At 35.2% G+C, this 18,457-nt stretch overlaps 3 protein-coding genes across 3 annotated transcripts; all 3 read left to right on the top strand.

Annotated features, from left to right (window-relative positions):
- Positions 1-8,440: 8,440 nt before the first annotated feature.
- On the top strand, positions 8,441-9,586 carry LOC107890056 (F-box protein At5g49610). The gene has a single exon (XM_041076189.1). It carries the CDS (start codon positions 8,441-8,443, stop codon positions 9,584-9,586), a length of 1,146 nt encoding a protein of 381 aa, XP_040932123.1.
- Positions 9,587-10,239: 653 nt separating this feature from the next.
- Positions 10,240-12,379, top strand: LOC107889175 (putative pentatricopeptide repeat-containing protein At3g15130). Its single transcript, XM_016813533.2, has one exon. The coding sequence runs from the start codon at positions 10,405-10,407 to the stop codon at positions 12,199-12,201; it is 1,797 nt and encodes a 598-aa protein (XP_016669022.1). The 5' UTR covers positions 10,240-10,404; the 3' UTR covers positions 12,202-12,379.
- Positions 12,380-12,897: 518 nt separating this feature from the next.
- Positions 12,898-18,379, top strand: LOC107889174 (110 kDa U5 small nuclear ribonucleoprotein component CLO). The gene is given in 12 exon segments (XM_016813532.2): positions 12,898-13,072; positions 13,502-14,268; positions 14,592-14,660; positions 14,758-14,785; positions 14,788-15,950; positions 16,077-16,175; positions 16,299-16,457; positions 16,603-16,688; positions 16,780-16,978; positions 17,386-17,496; positions 17,725-17,931; positions 18,063-18,379. Coding segments are annotated over 11 exon segments (2,970 nt in total). The 5' UTR covers positions 12,898-13,072; positions 13,502-13,518; the 3' UTR covers positions 18,162-18,379.
- Positions 18,380-18,457: the final 78 nt, after the last annotated feature.

The following is an 18,457-nucleotide window of genomic DNA, read 5'->3' as shown; positions in this document are numbered from 1 at the left end:
TTCATATTTTGGTAAAATTACTATTTTACCCCTACACTTTTGACCTTTTTACAAATTAGTCCCTAAGCTCGTAAAATGCAAATTTAGTCAATTTCATCATAGCCCAAACTATCTAAATTTCATACATGCGCATATCAGCCCATATTTTTCATTTATTCACACTTACCACACAATTTATTATATTTCACAATTTAGTCCAAAATTGACATTTTTACTAAAATTCACTTAACAAAACTCAATAATCTACCATCAAAGATTTATTTTCTATCACTAAACATCAAGATACTCAAATATTCAACAATGGCATCATCCAAATACTTTAACAATTTTGAAATCGGAGTTATGGGCTATCTAGAATACAAAGCAACGATCTCAAAAACGTAAAAATTATTAAAAACCGAGACAAAATAGACTTACATGCATGAACAACTATGGCCTAACCTTCAAAGCTTTGAGAACATTATTTTCTTTCTCACATTCGGCTATTGATGAAGATGATAGAATGTAATTTGGCTTTTGTTTTATTTTATTTTATTATAATTACCAAATACCATATTTAACTTTAATATACATTAATAATTTCCATTATACCAAGCCATGAAATTCCACTATAAAAAATTATGAAATAATTACCACTTAAGGACTCTCACTATTTAATTCCATAGCCAGTTAATTTCTTTTAACTTATAGAACACAACTTTTACGCTTTGCGCGATTTAGTCCTTTTTGCTTAATTAACTATCAAAACGATAAAATTTTTCAACGAAACTTTAATACCATTTTATTGCCACTCCGTAAATATTTATAAAAATATTTATGACTCAGTTTATAGAAACGAGGTCTCGATACCTCATTTTCTAAACCCACTTGACCTTAGGGTCATACCACTTGAACTTAATAAATCGCTTATAAAACAAAAATCACAATATCAAAAACCTTTTTAAACTTACAATTAACTCGTAAATATTAAATATAATATTTACAAACTTACTCGTTGGATTTCGTGACCTCAAAACCACTGTTTCGATTAACCCTAAAAACGGACTGTTACATATCTGCTAACTGCACTAACTATATGTGATAAATTTGGGCGTGAACAAACCATAGCATACATGAGAGATCCCACTGCACCAGAGTATGGAACATGTGACGTGTACTCAATCTCATCACCTGGTTTTGGAAACAAAGTCAATGAAAGTCTGAAATGGGCTGGTAAAAGAGTACTAACAGGCTTAGCACTCTGCATATTGAACCTGCAAAGAACTTTCTCAATGTACCCCTTCTGACTTAGGTACAATTTACTTGTTTTTCTATATCTAAGAATCTCCATACCAAGTATCTTCTTTGCTGGTCCCAAATCTTTCATCTCAAATTCTTCACTTAGTTGGGCTTTCACATTTCTTATCTTTCTTTTATCTTTCGCTGCTATAAACATGTCATCAACACAAAGGAGTAGATACACAAAAGAACCATCACTAAAGTAAACACAACTATCAAAGCTATTTTTTTTGAAATCATGAGAAGTCATAAAGGAATCAAACCTCTTGTACCACTGTCTTGGTGACTGTTTCAAACCGTAAAGGGACTTTTTCAACAAGCAAACATAGTCCTCTTTTTCCGAGACTGTAAAACCCTCTGGTTGTTGTATGTAATTATCCTCCTCAAGTTCTCCATGTAAAAATGTCGTTTTTACATCTAACTGCTCGAGCTCCAAATCATGCATAACGACAATACCAAGCAAAGGTCGAATCGAACTATGCTTCACAACTAGGGAGAACACATCCATTCTTGGAATTTGACTGTAACCCTTTCCAACAAGCCTTGTTTTATATTCGAGTTCTTCAAATCCTGGAGTCCTTTCTTTCTTTTTAAACACCTAATTAGAACGAACAACCTTTTTACCTTTAGGAAGTTTTACAAGATCCCATGTTTTGTTTTTGTGGAGTGATTCCATCTCCTATTGCATAATAAACATCCACTTTTCTGAGTCTTCACAGCTAACCTCTTCAGAATAATTGGCTCTTGGTTTGTATTTATATCTTCAGCCACATTTAAAGCATAAGCAACTAGATCAGCCTCGGCATACTTCTTTGGAGGTTTAATTTCTCTTCTAGTTCTGTTTTTGGCGATAGAGTATTGTGGTGTAGAAGAAACTCTATTTTGAATTTTTGTACTGGCTTGAGGAGTCGACTCTGTTGTAGATTTTAGATTAATTTGATGCTCCACCTCCTTTTGATTTTCTTTATTAGAAGAGTCTTTAAAAGATAAGTTAGCTAGCATAGCAGTTTCATCAAAAACAACATCTCTGCTAATCATAACTTTTCTGTTTTCAGGACACTAGAACTTATACCCTTTTACACCAGCTTTATAACCAAGAAAAACACATTTAATGGATCTCAGTTTCAATTTTTTCATTATCAACATGAGCATACGCAGGACACCCAAAGATCTTTAAATTAGAATAGTCAGCAGGATTACTAGATCATACCTCTTGTGGAGTCTTTTTGTCAATGGCAACGGATGGAGATCAGTTGATAAAAAAAACATGCAGTAGAAGCTGCTTCGGGCCAAAATGACTTCAGTAAGTTAGCATTCGACAACATACATCAAACTTTCTCCATGATCGTTCTGTTCATTCATTCTGCAACGCTGTTTTGTTGTGGAGTATGATGAACTGTCAAGTGTCTCACAATCCCTTCTGACTTGCATAGTTCATTAAACTCATCAGAACTAAACTTTGAGCCATTGTGTAACACCCCCTAACCCCAAATCGTCACCAAAATAGGGTTACGAGGCATTACCGAACTTATACACTAGCATTTATACAAAACTGAGTCATAAATTTGCATATTAAATTGAAACTTCTCAAATTACACTATAAAGTCCCTAATATGGGTCTACGGGGCCTAATACATGCTTTAGAAGTAATTCGGGATTAAACCGGTAATTTTAGAAAATTTACCTTGAAGATAGGGGCACACGCCAATGTGGCTTGAGACATGGCCGTGTGGCTAGCCCGTGGGGTTCCCATGGCCGTGGGGCCAGGCCGTGGGCAGATCTGACTTGCACACACGATCGTGGGGACAGCCTGTGTGACATAAATAGAGAGCCACACGGTCTGAGCACATGCCCATGTGACTTGGCCATGTGAAAACATGATTTTTGACCATTTTAAAGCTATTTTTACGTGATAAACACATCTAATTCACGCCCAAACATTTACTAATAGTTCTTAAATCAAATATAATTCATTATGCTATTCAAACTTAGCAAATATTCATTCATTCACTTCAATACCTCTTAAGGATTATGTACCACAATTCATATCAAAATTATACTACATTATCATAATAGTCAAACTCATATAAGTTTAACTTCCAAGATATGCATATTTCATACCATGTTTCAACATCTTTCATGCCCATTCTTATCATTTACAAAATAAAATCTTATCAGCCTAGGTACATGCCAATTTACCAAAAGAAAGGTATTTCACCACTTTGAGTTCAGGATTGAATTGGATGCTGAGTCCTTAACTTTCTTTCGTACCTAATCTTGCGTACGAAAAAACAAACCGTATGCTGAGTATACATTCAGTGGTATCTCTATAAACCAATACTTAACATGCATTTAAAACATAACTATAAATTCTAACAATAAGAACTTTATAAATTACCATTCAATTATTCTTAAATTACAATAACACTTATTAATAAAATCGTACTCAATAAGATCATACAGTAACAACAGTATCTTTTAGTGTTCAGTACAGTAGTTTATCCCTTACATTCATTTTACATCTCTTCCCTATAGTTAAGCAATTCATATATATTTATATTTCATGTCTTTCGATAACTTAAACATTTGTAAATCAATCACAGTCACTTAATCGATATCAGACAGTCTTCAGTACTTTCATTTACCTCTATTAACATCACTTGGACTTAAACCGGAATACACCGTAGGGTAACAGTATCAGTAACAGTAACAGTCATAATCAGGTATCCTCTTCGGAACGAATCTGGAATAGTCACAGTATTCGACACATATAGTGTCTCATCGACACACAGTCAGAATATCCCTGAACACTTCCAATCCTATGGCATGCCAATTGTATTCGACTAGCCCGACACTGTTAATAGGGTATTCAAATTGTTTCATTTCAATACAGAAGTAGTAACAATTTCCATCATGTCATTCATTATACATTCTAACTATTAAAAATAATAGTTACATTGTATTAAATCATTAAGCATAGTTTATAGAAATACAAACCGAAATTCTCGAGTTTATTCGATATCCTCGTTCACTTTCTCCTTTCCCTTTTTCGATGACGTTTCCGGTGCTACGTTGTCTACATAAAATTTAACATTTAAAATTATCAATATATGTTATTTAATAACACACTCTTTAATTTTCATGTAACTTTTACTATATTTCCAATTAGGTCCTACCACCATAACCATTATTTTTCTTCAAATAACCTTATAAATTTCATTTTATACCTACTTTAAACAAGTTTCAACTCTTAATATTCAATATAAAACATCAATTCTACAATTTAAACAATTTAATCCCTACTATAACAAAACTTATATTTATCTTTACAATTCAATCATTCTCTCACTTCTAACTTGAATTTATATCAATTAAACCAATAATTCTTTCATTCACTCAACTTAATCAACACCTAAAAATTCAATAACTTTCTAAATTTCTATAAAATTCAAATAGTATTTCTTCCTAAGATTCCATAGACACCAAAATTACAAAAAAAGGGATTAAATTAACTTACCACTTAAAGCTTGAACCTTAAAACCCTATTTTTCCTTTCTTTTTCTTTCCCTTTTTCTCTCTTTCTTTTCCTGTTCTGTTTTGTCCTTCTTTCTTTCCTTTTTCTTTATTTTATTTCTTTATTCTTTTATTATTTCTTTTATTATATTATTAACTATTATATTATTGTAATTATTAATTTCTTAAATAATAAGTAAATACATTTATTTACATACATTTGTACCAATTATAATAATACAAATGTATTTATACTTATCACACACTTGTCACATAAGGCTTATTTGCTAATTTAGTCCTTTGACTTTTCTATAGTTAATAATTAAACCTTCACACTTTATTCAATTTAGTCTATATACTTAATTAACCCTAATTAGGCTAAATTTACTTAATTAAAATCTAATTAACCCCTCACTTAACTTCATAAATATTTCTAATAAATATTTACGAATCTAATTTTCAGAATCGAAGACCCAAAAACTCACTTTTCCAATGACTTTAAAATTTGGGTCGTTACACATTGTCTGTGCCGATATGTTTTATTTATTTTCTCGTCTGTTTTTCAATCATAGTTTTCCAAGACTTAAATGTAAAAAACACATCGCTTTTCTTCTTTAAGAAGAACGCCTAAATTTTTCTGGAAAAATCATCAATAAAAGTTAGCATATAATTAGCTCCACCTCTCGAAGGCACTCTGAATGGCCGTCACAGACATAATAAATATACTCCAACGTTCTCTTCGTGTTATGGATTCCTCTGGTGAATCGAACTCTCTTTTACTTTCCAAAAACACAGTGCTCACAGAATTTTAATTTGCAAATTCCTTGCCATCAAGAAGTCCTCTTTTGCTCAATTCTGTCATGCCATTCTCACTCATATGCCTTAGGTGCATATGCCAAAGTTTACTAATATCATCATCTGACAAGGAAGAGGAAGCAACAATTGCATCACCAGTAACAGTAGAACTCTGCAAAACATATAATTTAGTAGTATTTCTCTGCCCTTTCATCACAACGAGGGAACCTTTGAAAATCTTCAAAACCCCACTTTTAGTTGTGTATTTGTATCCTTCTGAATCAAGAGTGCTCAACGAAATTAAATTTCTCTTCAATTCTGGAACATGTCACACGTTACTAAGTGTTCTGAAAACTTCATCAAACATATTAGCTTTAATCATTCCAACACCTGTAATTTTACACGAAGTATTATTTCCCATCAAAACAACACTTTTAAACACTGTTTTGTAAATTGTAAACTAGTCCCGATTGGGTCTCATATGAAAGGTGCAGCCTGAATCAAGAATCCACTTCTCGCTCACTTTAGAATTGTTGATAGAAGTGATTAGAAGTTCACCATCATTGTAGTCTTCTACAACATCAGCTTCACCGGATTTTTCTGATTATTTTTTCTTTTGATTCACAACCTCCCTTTTGATATTGTTCTACAGCTTATAACACCCAGATTTAATGTGCCATTTTTTCTTGCAGAAATTACAAGTTTTACCTCTGTTTGAAGACTTTGATCTACCTTTAGATTTACAGCGAGGATTTTGTTCCTGTGTCCTTCCACGATCATCATCAGCATTTTGATCTTGTCTCTCATGAACAATGAGACCTTCTCCTGAGAGTCAGATTTAACCACAAGATGCTTCATCTTATCATACGAGGTCAAAGAATCATAAACCTCATCAATTGTGAGAGACTCGCGGCTATATAAAATCGTGTCTCTAAAGGTTGAATAAGACAGAGACAATGAATGAAGTAGAATCAACCCTAGATCTTCCTTATCATACTGAACCTCCATGACCTTTAAGTTTGAGAGAATTTCTTTAAACACTGTTAAGTGTTAGTGCACAGACGCACCTTCCTCCAAACGACGAGCATAAAGACACTGCTTCATATGCAACTTGCTGGTTAGAGTTTTTGACATACATATTTGTTCTAGCTTCTTTCATAATGCAGCGGCAGTTTTCTCCTTCATCATATCCTACAAATTTTTGTTAGAAAAATGCAGATGTAATTGTGTTAACACCTTTTGATCCTTACCCTTCTTCTCTTTATCCGTTAATGTCGATGGCATCTTATCTATCCTTAGCAGAGCATCTTCTAGATCCATCTGCGCAAAACTGCTTGCATCTTAATCTGCCACAACGTAAATCCGGTGTTGCGATCCAACAACAGAATTTCATACTTCAAAGACGCCATTACCGTGATCAAGATGAACAATCCAAAAGCTCTAATACCAATTTGTAAAAATAGAATGTCAGTAATGACAATATATCACAAAGCAAAGAGAAATAAAAATAAAGAACACACAAATTTTACGTGAAAACCCTTTCGGGAAAAAAACCACGGGCAGAGGAAAAGAAAATTCATTATGTTGAATTCGAATAAATATAAGAAAAGTAGACTATGTCTATTTATAGGCTTGTAAAACCATATTCTAATAGGAATGTAGTAAGATTGAAATATCTTATTCTAATCAAATATCAAATAGATGGAGTTTAATAAGGTTTAAAAAATCTTATTCTAAAATAAAATAAAAGAAGTATAATTCTATATAGATTTTATTTTTATTTTATTTTACCACTGTATTTTATTTAAATAAGGCTTTGGGTCACTTAATTTTAACATGTATAAATGTTGGTTTTAAATCTTTAGAATAATATGATTTTCACAACTTTAAGACATACCTGATACGAAATTGAAGTTCGCAATTAGCCTTTATTATTAAACTTAAGAAAAGTAAAAGGAATGAATTTCAGTAATGTCTATTGTTATACAAGTGCTAGGTATTTATACTAGTACTTAGGCGGCCGGAAGAAAAATGAACCAGTTGATTGTTCTCGCAGATCCACGATCACATGTGCAAAGTCTACTAGAGGAGGACATAAACATTTCGCTGCATGAAGCCTCGCTTGGACATTAATCTTGCTGGAAATTTAGTCACGTACTAATTTTATTTTCTACTATAAAAGAAATGATACGGGAGTCAAGCCAAGACAATCCATCGGCCTTTAATCACCATGGGATTTCATCGCTCTATATTTGAACCGTCTGATGAATATGTCATCCAAATAAAAACCATGTCTTGGTTCTATGCTGCCATCATTGCCCCGCTCTGCTGACTGACTTTTCAGCTGCTTATTCACTTTTGTTTCATTTCATCCTCCATTTTTCTTTTCCCTTCCATCAATGCATGAATATGAACTTTACACAGGCAAAATGTAGCAGACCTTTGCTGGTAAGTGATGCTTACATTGTTTTCTTTTGAAAAGAATAAAGTTGGGTTTTTCTTTTTTCTTTCTTTCTTTTGCTTGATTCATAAACATAGAATGTAATATCTGGCATTCTTCTTTTTTACTGTTTCATTGATTTCTAAATATTCCACTTTCATTGATGTAAAAAATCCGAGCTTTATACTCTTTAGTTCTCAAAGGTAAAGGGATGTTCATGTTGTTGTCCAAAGTTGTCTCTCTTATTTTGTTTGATTTGATTTAGAATGTTATGTTTGGTCTGTTCACTGTTTCATTTAAGTGGCGTGAACTGTTTGTAATGTTGCTCCAAAGAAGTGTCACTATTTGTTTCAGAGTGGAACATTATTACTCATAAGGTTCAATGTTTTGAAATGAAATTTTTTGTTCTAGGAAATGGGTAATGTAGGAGAGCAAAACAGTGACATTCCTTTTGATGTGCTGTCTCGGTTGCCAACAAAGTATATGCCAAGATTAAAATGTGTTTGTAAAGGGTGGAATCGTCTTATCTCAGACCCCATTTTCATGAAGGTTCAATCCCGAAAGAAAGAACCAGTATCAGGCTTCTTCTGCCAACAACGATTTAGATTGGGCAATGAGGACATCACTACTGTAACCTACATCCCTGTTGGAAAGCAAGAAGCCAAACTTTTTCAGAGAGTATTTGACTTCCTTCCTGAACATGTTGTGTTGCTCGCTTCATGCAACGGGTTGGTCTGTGGTCGCAGTTGCTTCCCTAGAATAGACCCTTCCCTCTACATATGCAACCCCTTGAACCATGAATGGATGAGGCTTACATGGGATGAACCTAACAGAGAAGACACCTTTGCTTTGGCATTTGATCCATGTAGAGATCTTCTAGGCACATCAACCAAATTCAAATTGATCAGGGTGAAGCAAATTGAAACTGAATCAAAGGCCTTATGCTTCTCATTCGACATATACTCTTCGGATACAAAGGCGTGGAAGAAATCAGAAGAAATATGCAAGTGCAATAGCAATCTGTACAAGAACAAAGGGTTTTATGTGGAAGGGGTTTTGCATTGGTTGACTGATGGTGATGAAATGCTTACCTTCCGCGTGGAGAATGAACTATCATGGTTGGTATCTGTTCCACTTCCAGCCATCGAATTCCGCAGCATCCCTGAAGCATGCATAGGAGACTCCGATGGCAGGCTGCATTACGTCCTGGTTTCTCAATACGGACTTCAAGTTTGGTTCCTCGAGGATTACTTCGAATCTAAATGGTCCCTGAAACTCTCTAAAACGTTAGAGGAAATGGAAGAACAACACATGATGTTCCTTTACAATTTGCGCGAGAGAGTAACACAAAGGCTGGCAGTTGACATGGAACCATGGGTTGATCTTTTAGCCTTCAAAGATGGCTATTTGCTAATGAGAGTTTCACGAAATATCATGCTATATAATATCGTGACAAACAGGATGCACCTACTTTGTTCTCTTTCCACTTTCGGTACCCATTCCACCTTTTGCACAGTCCTTCCCTATTCATTGAGTTTGGTTCCCTTAGATCAGGCTTAAGACCCTCTTTTCTCTCTTTTTGTTGCAAGTAAATAGAATCTAAAGTCCAGGAAGTAAACTTATAACATTTTAGAACTGTCATTGAAGAAGTTTGGGTTTGCATGAGGCTGCCAGAACTTTATTTTTGTCCTTTTTTTTCTTTTATCTTTTGCTGAAATGATGATGTTTTTTGCACGATATCAGATTCATCCCACAACATTAGATACCAATTTATGAAATTAGATTTGCTAACGGATATGCTATGCTCTATGTTATGAATCTATAAGTTTAATCCTCCAACTTGCATTTGTTATTCTATCCTTTTTTTTAATATTTTAGGGAAGAGTTTAACTTTTCATTCAAATATCCGATTCAACAACTCTAAATTTAGTTAGAAATCAAATAAACATTTAAAACTAAATAAATTACACTTAGAAAAAATTGGGACTATTTCCAAAATCCATTATTTCCATGTATAAACGCTTTAACTTCTTATCATATTATTTTGTAGATTGAATAAAAAAAATCTGCTTTCAAGTCTTTAGATGATTTTAATATTTGAAAGATTCCTATCTCTTATAAAAAAGAAAATAATATTATTATGTATTGATTTCAAGTTGTTAAAATTTATTTATTTTAATTAAAAACAAGCTTTTGGTCTGTTTTAGATAAGATTATTATATATTGATTTCAAATTTTCAACCAATTTCAGCTTGTTAATATCATTTTTTTAATTAAGAAAAAGCTTTTTGTCTGTCTTAGATGTTTGGTCTCAAACAAATGTTACCATCTTAGCATCAAGTTCATAAATAAAACCCAAAACCAATGATAGCAAACAAATGCTTCGCCTAGCTGTATTTCAATCTGCCAGGCCACTCTTTTATTCTACCATTGCTAATTCTTATACTCATTTCTCAACCTCAGAAGAAAACTTTTGCACCAAATTCTTAACTTCATGCGCCCAAACATCAAACTTACTTCATGGAAAGGTAATCCATGCCAAATTCATCAAAGGGTTATTTCCAAATTCCCTTTACCTCCAAAACCACATCCTAAACATGTACTCCAAGTGTGGAGACCTAATCAGCGGTCACAAGCTGTTCGATGAAATGCCTCAACGCAACGTCGTTTCATGGTCTGCCATGCTTTCTGGCTTTACCCAACATGGGTTTTTCAACCAAGCTTTATCTTTGTTCGTTTACATGTTAAGGGATGGAACTTCAAATCCTAATGAGTTCACATTTGTTAGTGTTCTTCAAGCTTGTTCTTTGCACGAAAATTTAGATTTAGCTTACCAAGTTTACGCTATGGTTTTACGTTTGGGGTTTGAATCAAACGTGTTTTTAGTCAATGCTTTTTTGACAGCTTTGATGAGACATGGGAAAAAAGAGGAAGCTTTGGAGGTTTTCGACAACTGTTCAAACAAAGATATCGTGACTTGGAATGTTATGTTAAGTGGGTACTTGGAAAATTCTTGTTTAGATTTGCCTAAATTTTGGGTTCAAATGAATCATGAGGGGCTGAAACCTGATTGCTTTACTTTTGCAAGTGTTTTAACTGGGTTGGCTTCTGTTGGTCATTTAAACATGGGTTTACAAGTGCATGGTCAACTTGTCAAGTCTGGCCATGGTACTGAAATTTGTGTCCAGAACTCTGTGGTTGATATGTATATAAAGAATCAAAGACTTTTCGATGGGTTGAAAGCTTTCAATGAAATGGGTGAAAAAGATGTTTGTTCTTGGACACAAATTGCTGCTGGGTGGTTAGAGTATGGGGAACCTACAAAGGCTTTGGAAGCTATTGCAGAAATGAGGATGATGGGGGTAATACCCAACAAGTTTACACTTGCTACCGCTTTCAATGCTTGTGCTAATTTGTCCTTCTTGGAAGAGGGGAAGAAAGCTCATGGGTTGAGAATTAAACTTGGGGTTGATATTGATGTTTGTGTGGATAATGCATTGATTGACATGTATGCAAAATGCGGTTCCATGGATGGTGCTTGGGGTGTTTTTAAGGTAATGGACGATCGTTCCCTTGTTTCATGGACAACAATGATAATGGGGTGTGCACAAAATGGTCAAGCTAGAGAAGCTCTTAAGATTTTCAATGAGATGATTATGAAAGGTATAAAACCGAATTACATAACCTTTGTTTGCGTTCTTTATGCATGCAGCCAGGGAATGTTTACTGATGAAGCCTGGAAATATTTCTCTTCCATGACCATTGACCATGGAATCTCTCCTGGTGAAGATCATTATATATATATGGTACATCTTCTTGGCCGTGCAGGGCATATTAAAGAAGCCGAAGAACTAATCTTGTCAATGCCATTTCAGCCTAGTGCATCAGTTTGGCAAACTTTGCTTAATGCTTGTCAAGTTCATGGGGATATTGAAACAGGGAAGCGAGCAGCAGAACATGCAATAAACCTAGACAGAAAGGACCCTGCAAGTTATGTGCTGTTATCAAACATGTTTGCTGGCTTCAACAATTGGGACGATGTGGGAAAGTTGAGAGAACTAATGGAGACCAGGGATGTAAAGAAAGTACCTGGAACCAGTTGGATCAAACTAGAAAAAGACTGCTCAGTAACTTCAGGACCCAAGTTTTCAAGTATGGGATCTAAAATTAGTTGATAATAGGTGATCATCAAGCTCATTAAACTTTTAACTGATGGAAGATGAGAAACTCTAGAGAGATTCAGGCAGTAAAAAACTTGGGAGTGATTTAACTTCAAAATCAAAATTCTTCTGAGATGGATCAAGGACTTCTCGCATAATATGAACAAGAATTTGTATTCTATGTTTTCTTTTCTGGGGTGAAGCAATCTTTTCATTTTTGTGCAAGTAATTAGATTAAAATAATGCAGACTTTCAGTGAGTATTATGTGGAAATAAAAAGCTCACATATGTGACAATAGGTTTGTTAAGTAAAATTTTGAAAATAGCATAATTTAATTAAACAAATTTAATAGCTATTGTTTAGATCAAAATTGAAAATTTAAATGTCGAAAAGTAAATAATGGTATAATCTATTTGACCACTAATCCGATTTTTTATTTTTATAAGATTAAATTAGTGGTTCAATTGGTTAAACCGATAATTGATAGTGTGTTCTATTTAACAACTAATACAGAATTTTCAACATTAAAACACATCCTAATTAGATATTAATTAAATACTTTTAAAAGAAGTTTTTATAAATACAAATAGTTTAAAATTAACTCAATACAACAAAGCATAATAAATTAAAAATTAGAATTACATCCAAATCTAAATCTGTCGAAATAAGTTTTTACATTATTCTTTGAAAGCCCAAATTGTTGTCGAAGAAGATTAGAGCAAAGGTCCATATGCAGCCCAACACAATCTTGCCCTGCAGCTCCGCTCGGCATTCGCTTGCGGCTTGTCGAAGATTTGATTTTCAAGTGTTTCCAATCTACCACTCAAAAACCTCTGCATAAACCTTTGCTTCTCTTCGTTTCTTTTCTTTGTTCAGTGCTTCAAGGTACGTTCTTATCTTCTTTTTTTTCTTCCTTTTTAGCTTATTTTTGTCTTCTCTTTGTAGATTCACACATTTTGCTATTTTTATTTTTATCAACATATATTTTGTTTCGACTTAACCATGTTGAAAAAAAGCTTTATTTTGAGTTGTTTTCTTACTTTTGTTTTAAAAGAGGAGCTTCTTAAACGAACCCAGAAATGGAATTAAATATTAAGAGTTTGTGAGATCTCTAATTAGTTCTGGGTTTGGCTATATGAACCGTCTATATAGATTGACTATATATTTTTTTTTGTTTCTCATTTGTGGGTTTTGATGTTGACGCCTGGCAATAATTTAGGTTATTTAGTCTTAATCTTTGGGTCCATTTTTGTATCCAAATAGCAAAATTCACTTGGGATTTGTTTAACATTCATTTGTTTTTCTTGTGGGCAGATTTAGGCATTTAAGCTATGGATGATAACTTGTATGATGAATTTGGGAACTATATTGGACCTGAGATTGAGTCCGACCAGGGGAGTGAAGGTGAGGAAGAAGAAAATGAAGATCTCCTCGACAGGCATGCTCAAGAGGAAAGAGAAGAATCTGATGGTGAGGCTCCACCTGGTGCGTCTAATGGATGGATTACTGCAGCTAATGACGTCGATATGGACAATCAGATTGTTCTTGCTGAGGACAAGAAATATTACCCCACGGCTGAAGAGGTTTATGGTGAGGATGTTGAGACATTGGTTATGGATGAAGATGAGCAGCCTCTTGAACAACCTATTATTAAGCCTGTTAAGAATATCAAGTTTGAGGTTGGAGTTAAGGATTCTTCAACTTATGTATCGACCCAGTTTCTTATCGGTTTGATGTCAAATCCAGGTTTGGTTCGGAATGTTGCCCTTGTTGGGCACTTGCAGCATGGAAAGACGGTGTTTATGGACATGTTGGTTGAGCAAACCCACCATATGAAAACATTTGATGAAAATAGTGAGAAGCACATGAGATACACTGATACAAGAATTGATGAGCAAGAGAGAAGGATATCTATCAAGGCAATTCCAATGTCACTTGTTCTTGAGGACAGTAATGCAAAATCCTATCTTTGTAACATCATGGACACTCCTGGTCATGTGAACTTTTCTGATGAAATGACCGCTGCTCTTAGGCTTGCTGACGGTGCTGTGTTGATTGTTGATGCTGCTGAAGGAGTGATGGTAAGTACATCTTTGCATGCATATTATAGTATTTAATACTTGTTCTTCTGCTTATGATTATGCTTGTGACCCACTTAATTTACACCTACAAACAAGAAATGTTTTCATTCATATGAAAGAACTTGGGAAAAAAATGAGTATTCTGAGGTTTATCACAATTAAATTATGCATTGCTTGATCAAATCTTTTCAAATCGACTGCCTTACTAATTATCGAGCTTGGGCTTCTGCATGATGTAGCTGCTGTCTGTAGAATGTTTAAACTATGAAAATGAGCAATATGGAGTGTTCTAAATGATACCTTTTCTTTCCTGTTTTAAACAGGTAAACACTGAGAGGGCTATACGCCATGCAATACAGGAGCGCCTACCTATTGTAGTTGTTATAAACAAGGTAATACTTTTCACCTTATGATTTATCTCTATAAGTTGTCTGATGAAAATGATGTTCCAGATCTTGCTCCTACTCAAATGCTTTTTACTTATTTTAGGTTGACCGGCTGATAACAGAACTTAAGTTGCCCCAAAAGATGCTTATCATAAATTAAGGCATACACTGGAAGTAATCAATAACCACATATCTGCCGCCTCTACAACTGCTGGTAATGTTCCTGTTATTGATCCTGCTGCTGGAAATGTTTGTTTTGCTGATGCAAGTGCGGGATGGTCCTTCACTTTGCAGTCATTTGCAAAATTATATGTCAAACTTCATGGAATTCCTTTTGATGCTGAGAAGTTTGCATCTCGTCTTTGGGGAGATATTTATTATCATCCTGATACAAGGGCTTTTAAAAGAAAACCTCCTGCTGGTGGAGGAGAACGATCATTTGTTGAATTCGTGCTTGAACCCCTTTATAAGATATATAGCCAGGTGATTGGTGAACATAGGAAGAGTGTAGAATCGACTCTTGCAGAGTTGGGTGTCACTCTTAGCAATGCTGCTTACAAGTTAAATGTTAGGCCTTTGCTAAGGCTGGCTTGCAGTACAGTTTTTGGTTCAGCTTCAGGCTTCACTGATATGCTGGTTCAGCACATACCATCTCCTAAGGATGTCGCAGCTAAGAAGGTTGATCACATATACACTGGACCTAAACATTCTATTATTTACAAGGCAATGGTAGATTGTGATCCTTCTGGCCCTCTTATGGTTAATGTGACCAAACTATACCCCAAGTCCGATTGTAGTGTTTTTGATGCTTTTGGTAGAGTTTACAGTGGTAGAATTCAAACAGGACAAACATTGAGAGTACTCGGAGAAGGCTATTCACCAGATGACGAGGAGGACATGACAGTGAAAGAAGTAACCAAATTATGGATATACCAAGCTCGGTATAGAATACCCATTAGCAGTGCCCCTCCTGGTTCTTGGGTTCTCATTGAAGGTGTTGATGCTTCAATTATGAAAACTGCCACGCTTTGTAATGTGGATCTTGACGAAGATGTATACATATTGCGGCCTTTACAGTTTAATACTCTTCCTGTTGTAAAAACAGCAACTGAGCCTTTAAATCCCAGTGAGTTGCCCAAAATGGTGGAGGGGCTTCGGAAGATTAGCAAAAGCTATCCTCTAGCTATTACTAAAGTTGAGGAATCTGGTGAGCACACCATATTAGGTACTGGAGAATTGTACTTGGACTCAATCATGAAAGACCTTAGGGAGCTGTATTCTGAGGTGGAAGTTAAGGTATTGAGTTTCTCGTACTCCTTGTACTACTTTTTCATTTATATCTTTCTGGAATTTGTTTCTCTATTATACGGGCTATGCTTAAGTTAATATGTGTGCTTTCACTTCTTATGCTTCTCCTAATAGGTGGCGGATCCTGTTGTTTCATTCTGTGAAACAGTGGTGGAGTCTTCTTCCATGAAATGCTTTGCTGAAACACCCAACAAGAAGAATAAAATAACCATGGTAAGACAGCCATCTAAGCGCTTTTTTTTTTTTTTCTTTCTTTAATCTAGATGCTTTTAGGAATAATTACTGGTAGTAGTTACTGTCAGGCTGTATGATCATATACCTTCCCATGATTTTAAGATTGCAGAGCCATTGGAAAGAGGGCTTGCAGAAGACATTGAGAACAGTGCTGTAAGTGTTGATTGGAGTCGGAAGCAACTTGGCGACTTCTTCAAGACAAAATATGACTGGGATTTGCTTGCTGCACGTTCCATCTGGGCATTTGGCCCTGATAAGCAGGTGAAAGAAGTGCAATTCTGTTGTTTCTAACTTAATCCCTGACTTGGTGATTTTATCTTGTTCCTTCATGTTTCTAAAGAGCAGAACAATGAAATTCAAGTTGTAATAATTGGCATCTGTGGCTGTTACGAATCTTGTTTTGCAGGGACCTAATATTTTATTGGATGATACACTCCCAACTGAGGTTGACAAGTCTTTGTTGGGTTCCGTCAGGGATTCTATTGTCCAAGGGTAAGAATATATCTTCTTTTCCCAATCTTTTAAGTTGTTAATCACTTAAACCTCCTGCTTGTGACTAAAAATTTCACGTTTTGCTGTGCAGGTTTCAGTGGGGTGCAAGAGAAGGACCCCTCTGTGATGAACCAATAAGAAATGTAAAGTTCAAAATAGTGGACGCAAGGATTGCGTCTGAATCATTGCACCGGGGATCTGGACAGATCATCCCCACAGCTCGACGTGTGGCCTATTCAGCTTTCCTTATGGCAACCCCACGGCTTATGGAACCTGTATATTATGTGGAGGTATGTTCCTTCAATTACATTCCCACTGCCTAACAGCCTTCCACCTATGGGTTTATCTGCATTAAATATGCAGGAGGAACCAAACAAGATAATATTGAAATCAAGATAGACTGCATGTCAGTCTTTTAATGGAAAAGGAATAGTAACCATAATGTAATGGCCTTGGCATAGCTAAGCTGAAAATATTCTCAATCTTTAAATTTTCATTTTGCCTTGGTTGCTATGGCTCTTAAGCACATGGCATTCTCTTCGTGCTAGAATGAGGGTTAACTATCCAGAGCTATCAGTCCTACCTTGAAGGAAGTTAAATAAAATCCTGTCTTTTTGCTCTCTTTTAATCTCAAGCAATTAGCTCAAATGAGTCTTCTACTTACAATATGTGCTTAAAGTCGTCATTGTTGTTTCAGATACAAACACCAATCGACTGTGTCTCTGCTATCTATACTGTTTTGTCCCGTAGACGTGGTCATGTTACAGCTGATGTGCCGCAGCCAGGAACCCCTGCTTATATTGTCAAGGTTTGGAAGCAAAGTTTTATTTTCCTTAGAAATATTTGTCTTACTGTTTTTTTTTTTTAAATTTATTACTGACAGTAGTGTTTATATGAATTACATAATTTGCTTTGCCTAATTTCATTGACCAGAAGGTTATATTGTGGCCTGTTTAATCATTCACACAATTGCCCAATAGCTACCCCCCATTTATATGCTTACAAATTCATGTGATTGATCCCCTTTTCCATTTAGGCATTTTTACCTGTGATAGAGTCGTTTGGATTCGAGACTGATCTAAGGTACCACACGCAAGGGCAAGCCTTTTGTCTCTCAGTATTCGACCACTGGGCCATAGTTCCTGGAGATCCCTTAGACAAGACCATAGTTTTGCGGCCTCTTGAACCTGCACCAATACAGCACCTTGCTCGGGAGTTCATGGTGAAGACGAGGCGTAGAAAGGTACAGCTGCTTCTATCCACGCATGCACACACACACAAATAGGGATTTGCTTTCTGAAAATGGACAAAAGAACCTTAAAAAGAAAATCCAATCAGGAATGATTTGAGTGAAATTTGTGTTGAACTTTCCAGGGAATGAGTGAAGATGTGAGCATCAACAAGTTCTTTGACGAGGCTATGGTGGTGGAGTTGGCTCAGCAGGCAGCTGATCTTCATCAGCAGATGATATAACAGAAGCAATGTGACATGAAGTAAGACATCATACACGATTAATCGCCATGTTTTCCTGAACTGCCTGGACAGAACCGATATACTTTGTAGGATAGTCTAATGTTTAGCTGCCAATGGCATCTACACCTTTTTAAAGGATAGCAATATTGATTTTTGCTTACTCTCTAATTTTTGAATCAAGTGGAACTCGATGAATTAAATGTTTAAATTTCTAGGTATATCGCTGTCTTCACTTATACATGTACACGTGTAGTATAATCGGGTAATCGCCGCCTGCAATTAGTAGATTCATTGGA

The sequence above is a fragment of the Gossypium hirsutum genome, chromosome A09 (assembly GCF_007990345.1).
Source record: "Gossypium hirsutum isolate 1008001.06 chromosome A09, Gossypium_hirsutum_v2.1, whole genome shotgun sequence".
NCBI lineage: Eukaryota > Viridiplantae > Streptophyta > Magnoliopsida > Malvales > Malvaceae > Gossypium > Gossypium hirsutum.
The sequence above is the reverse complement of the archived record's forward strand: the minus strand, read 5'-3'. Positions and strand labels throughout refer to the sequence as shown.

What these genes read in the sequence shown, in the direction of transcription:
- LOC107890056 (XM_041076189.1), top strand. Translation starts at nt 8,441, where the DNA reads ATGGGTAATGTAGGAGAGCAAAACAGTGACATTCCTTTTGATGTGCTG.
- LOC107889175 (XM_016813533.2), top strand. Translation starts at nt 10,405, where the DNA reads ATGCTTCGCCTAGCTGTATTTCAATCTGCCAGGCCACTCTTTTATTCT.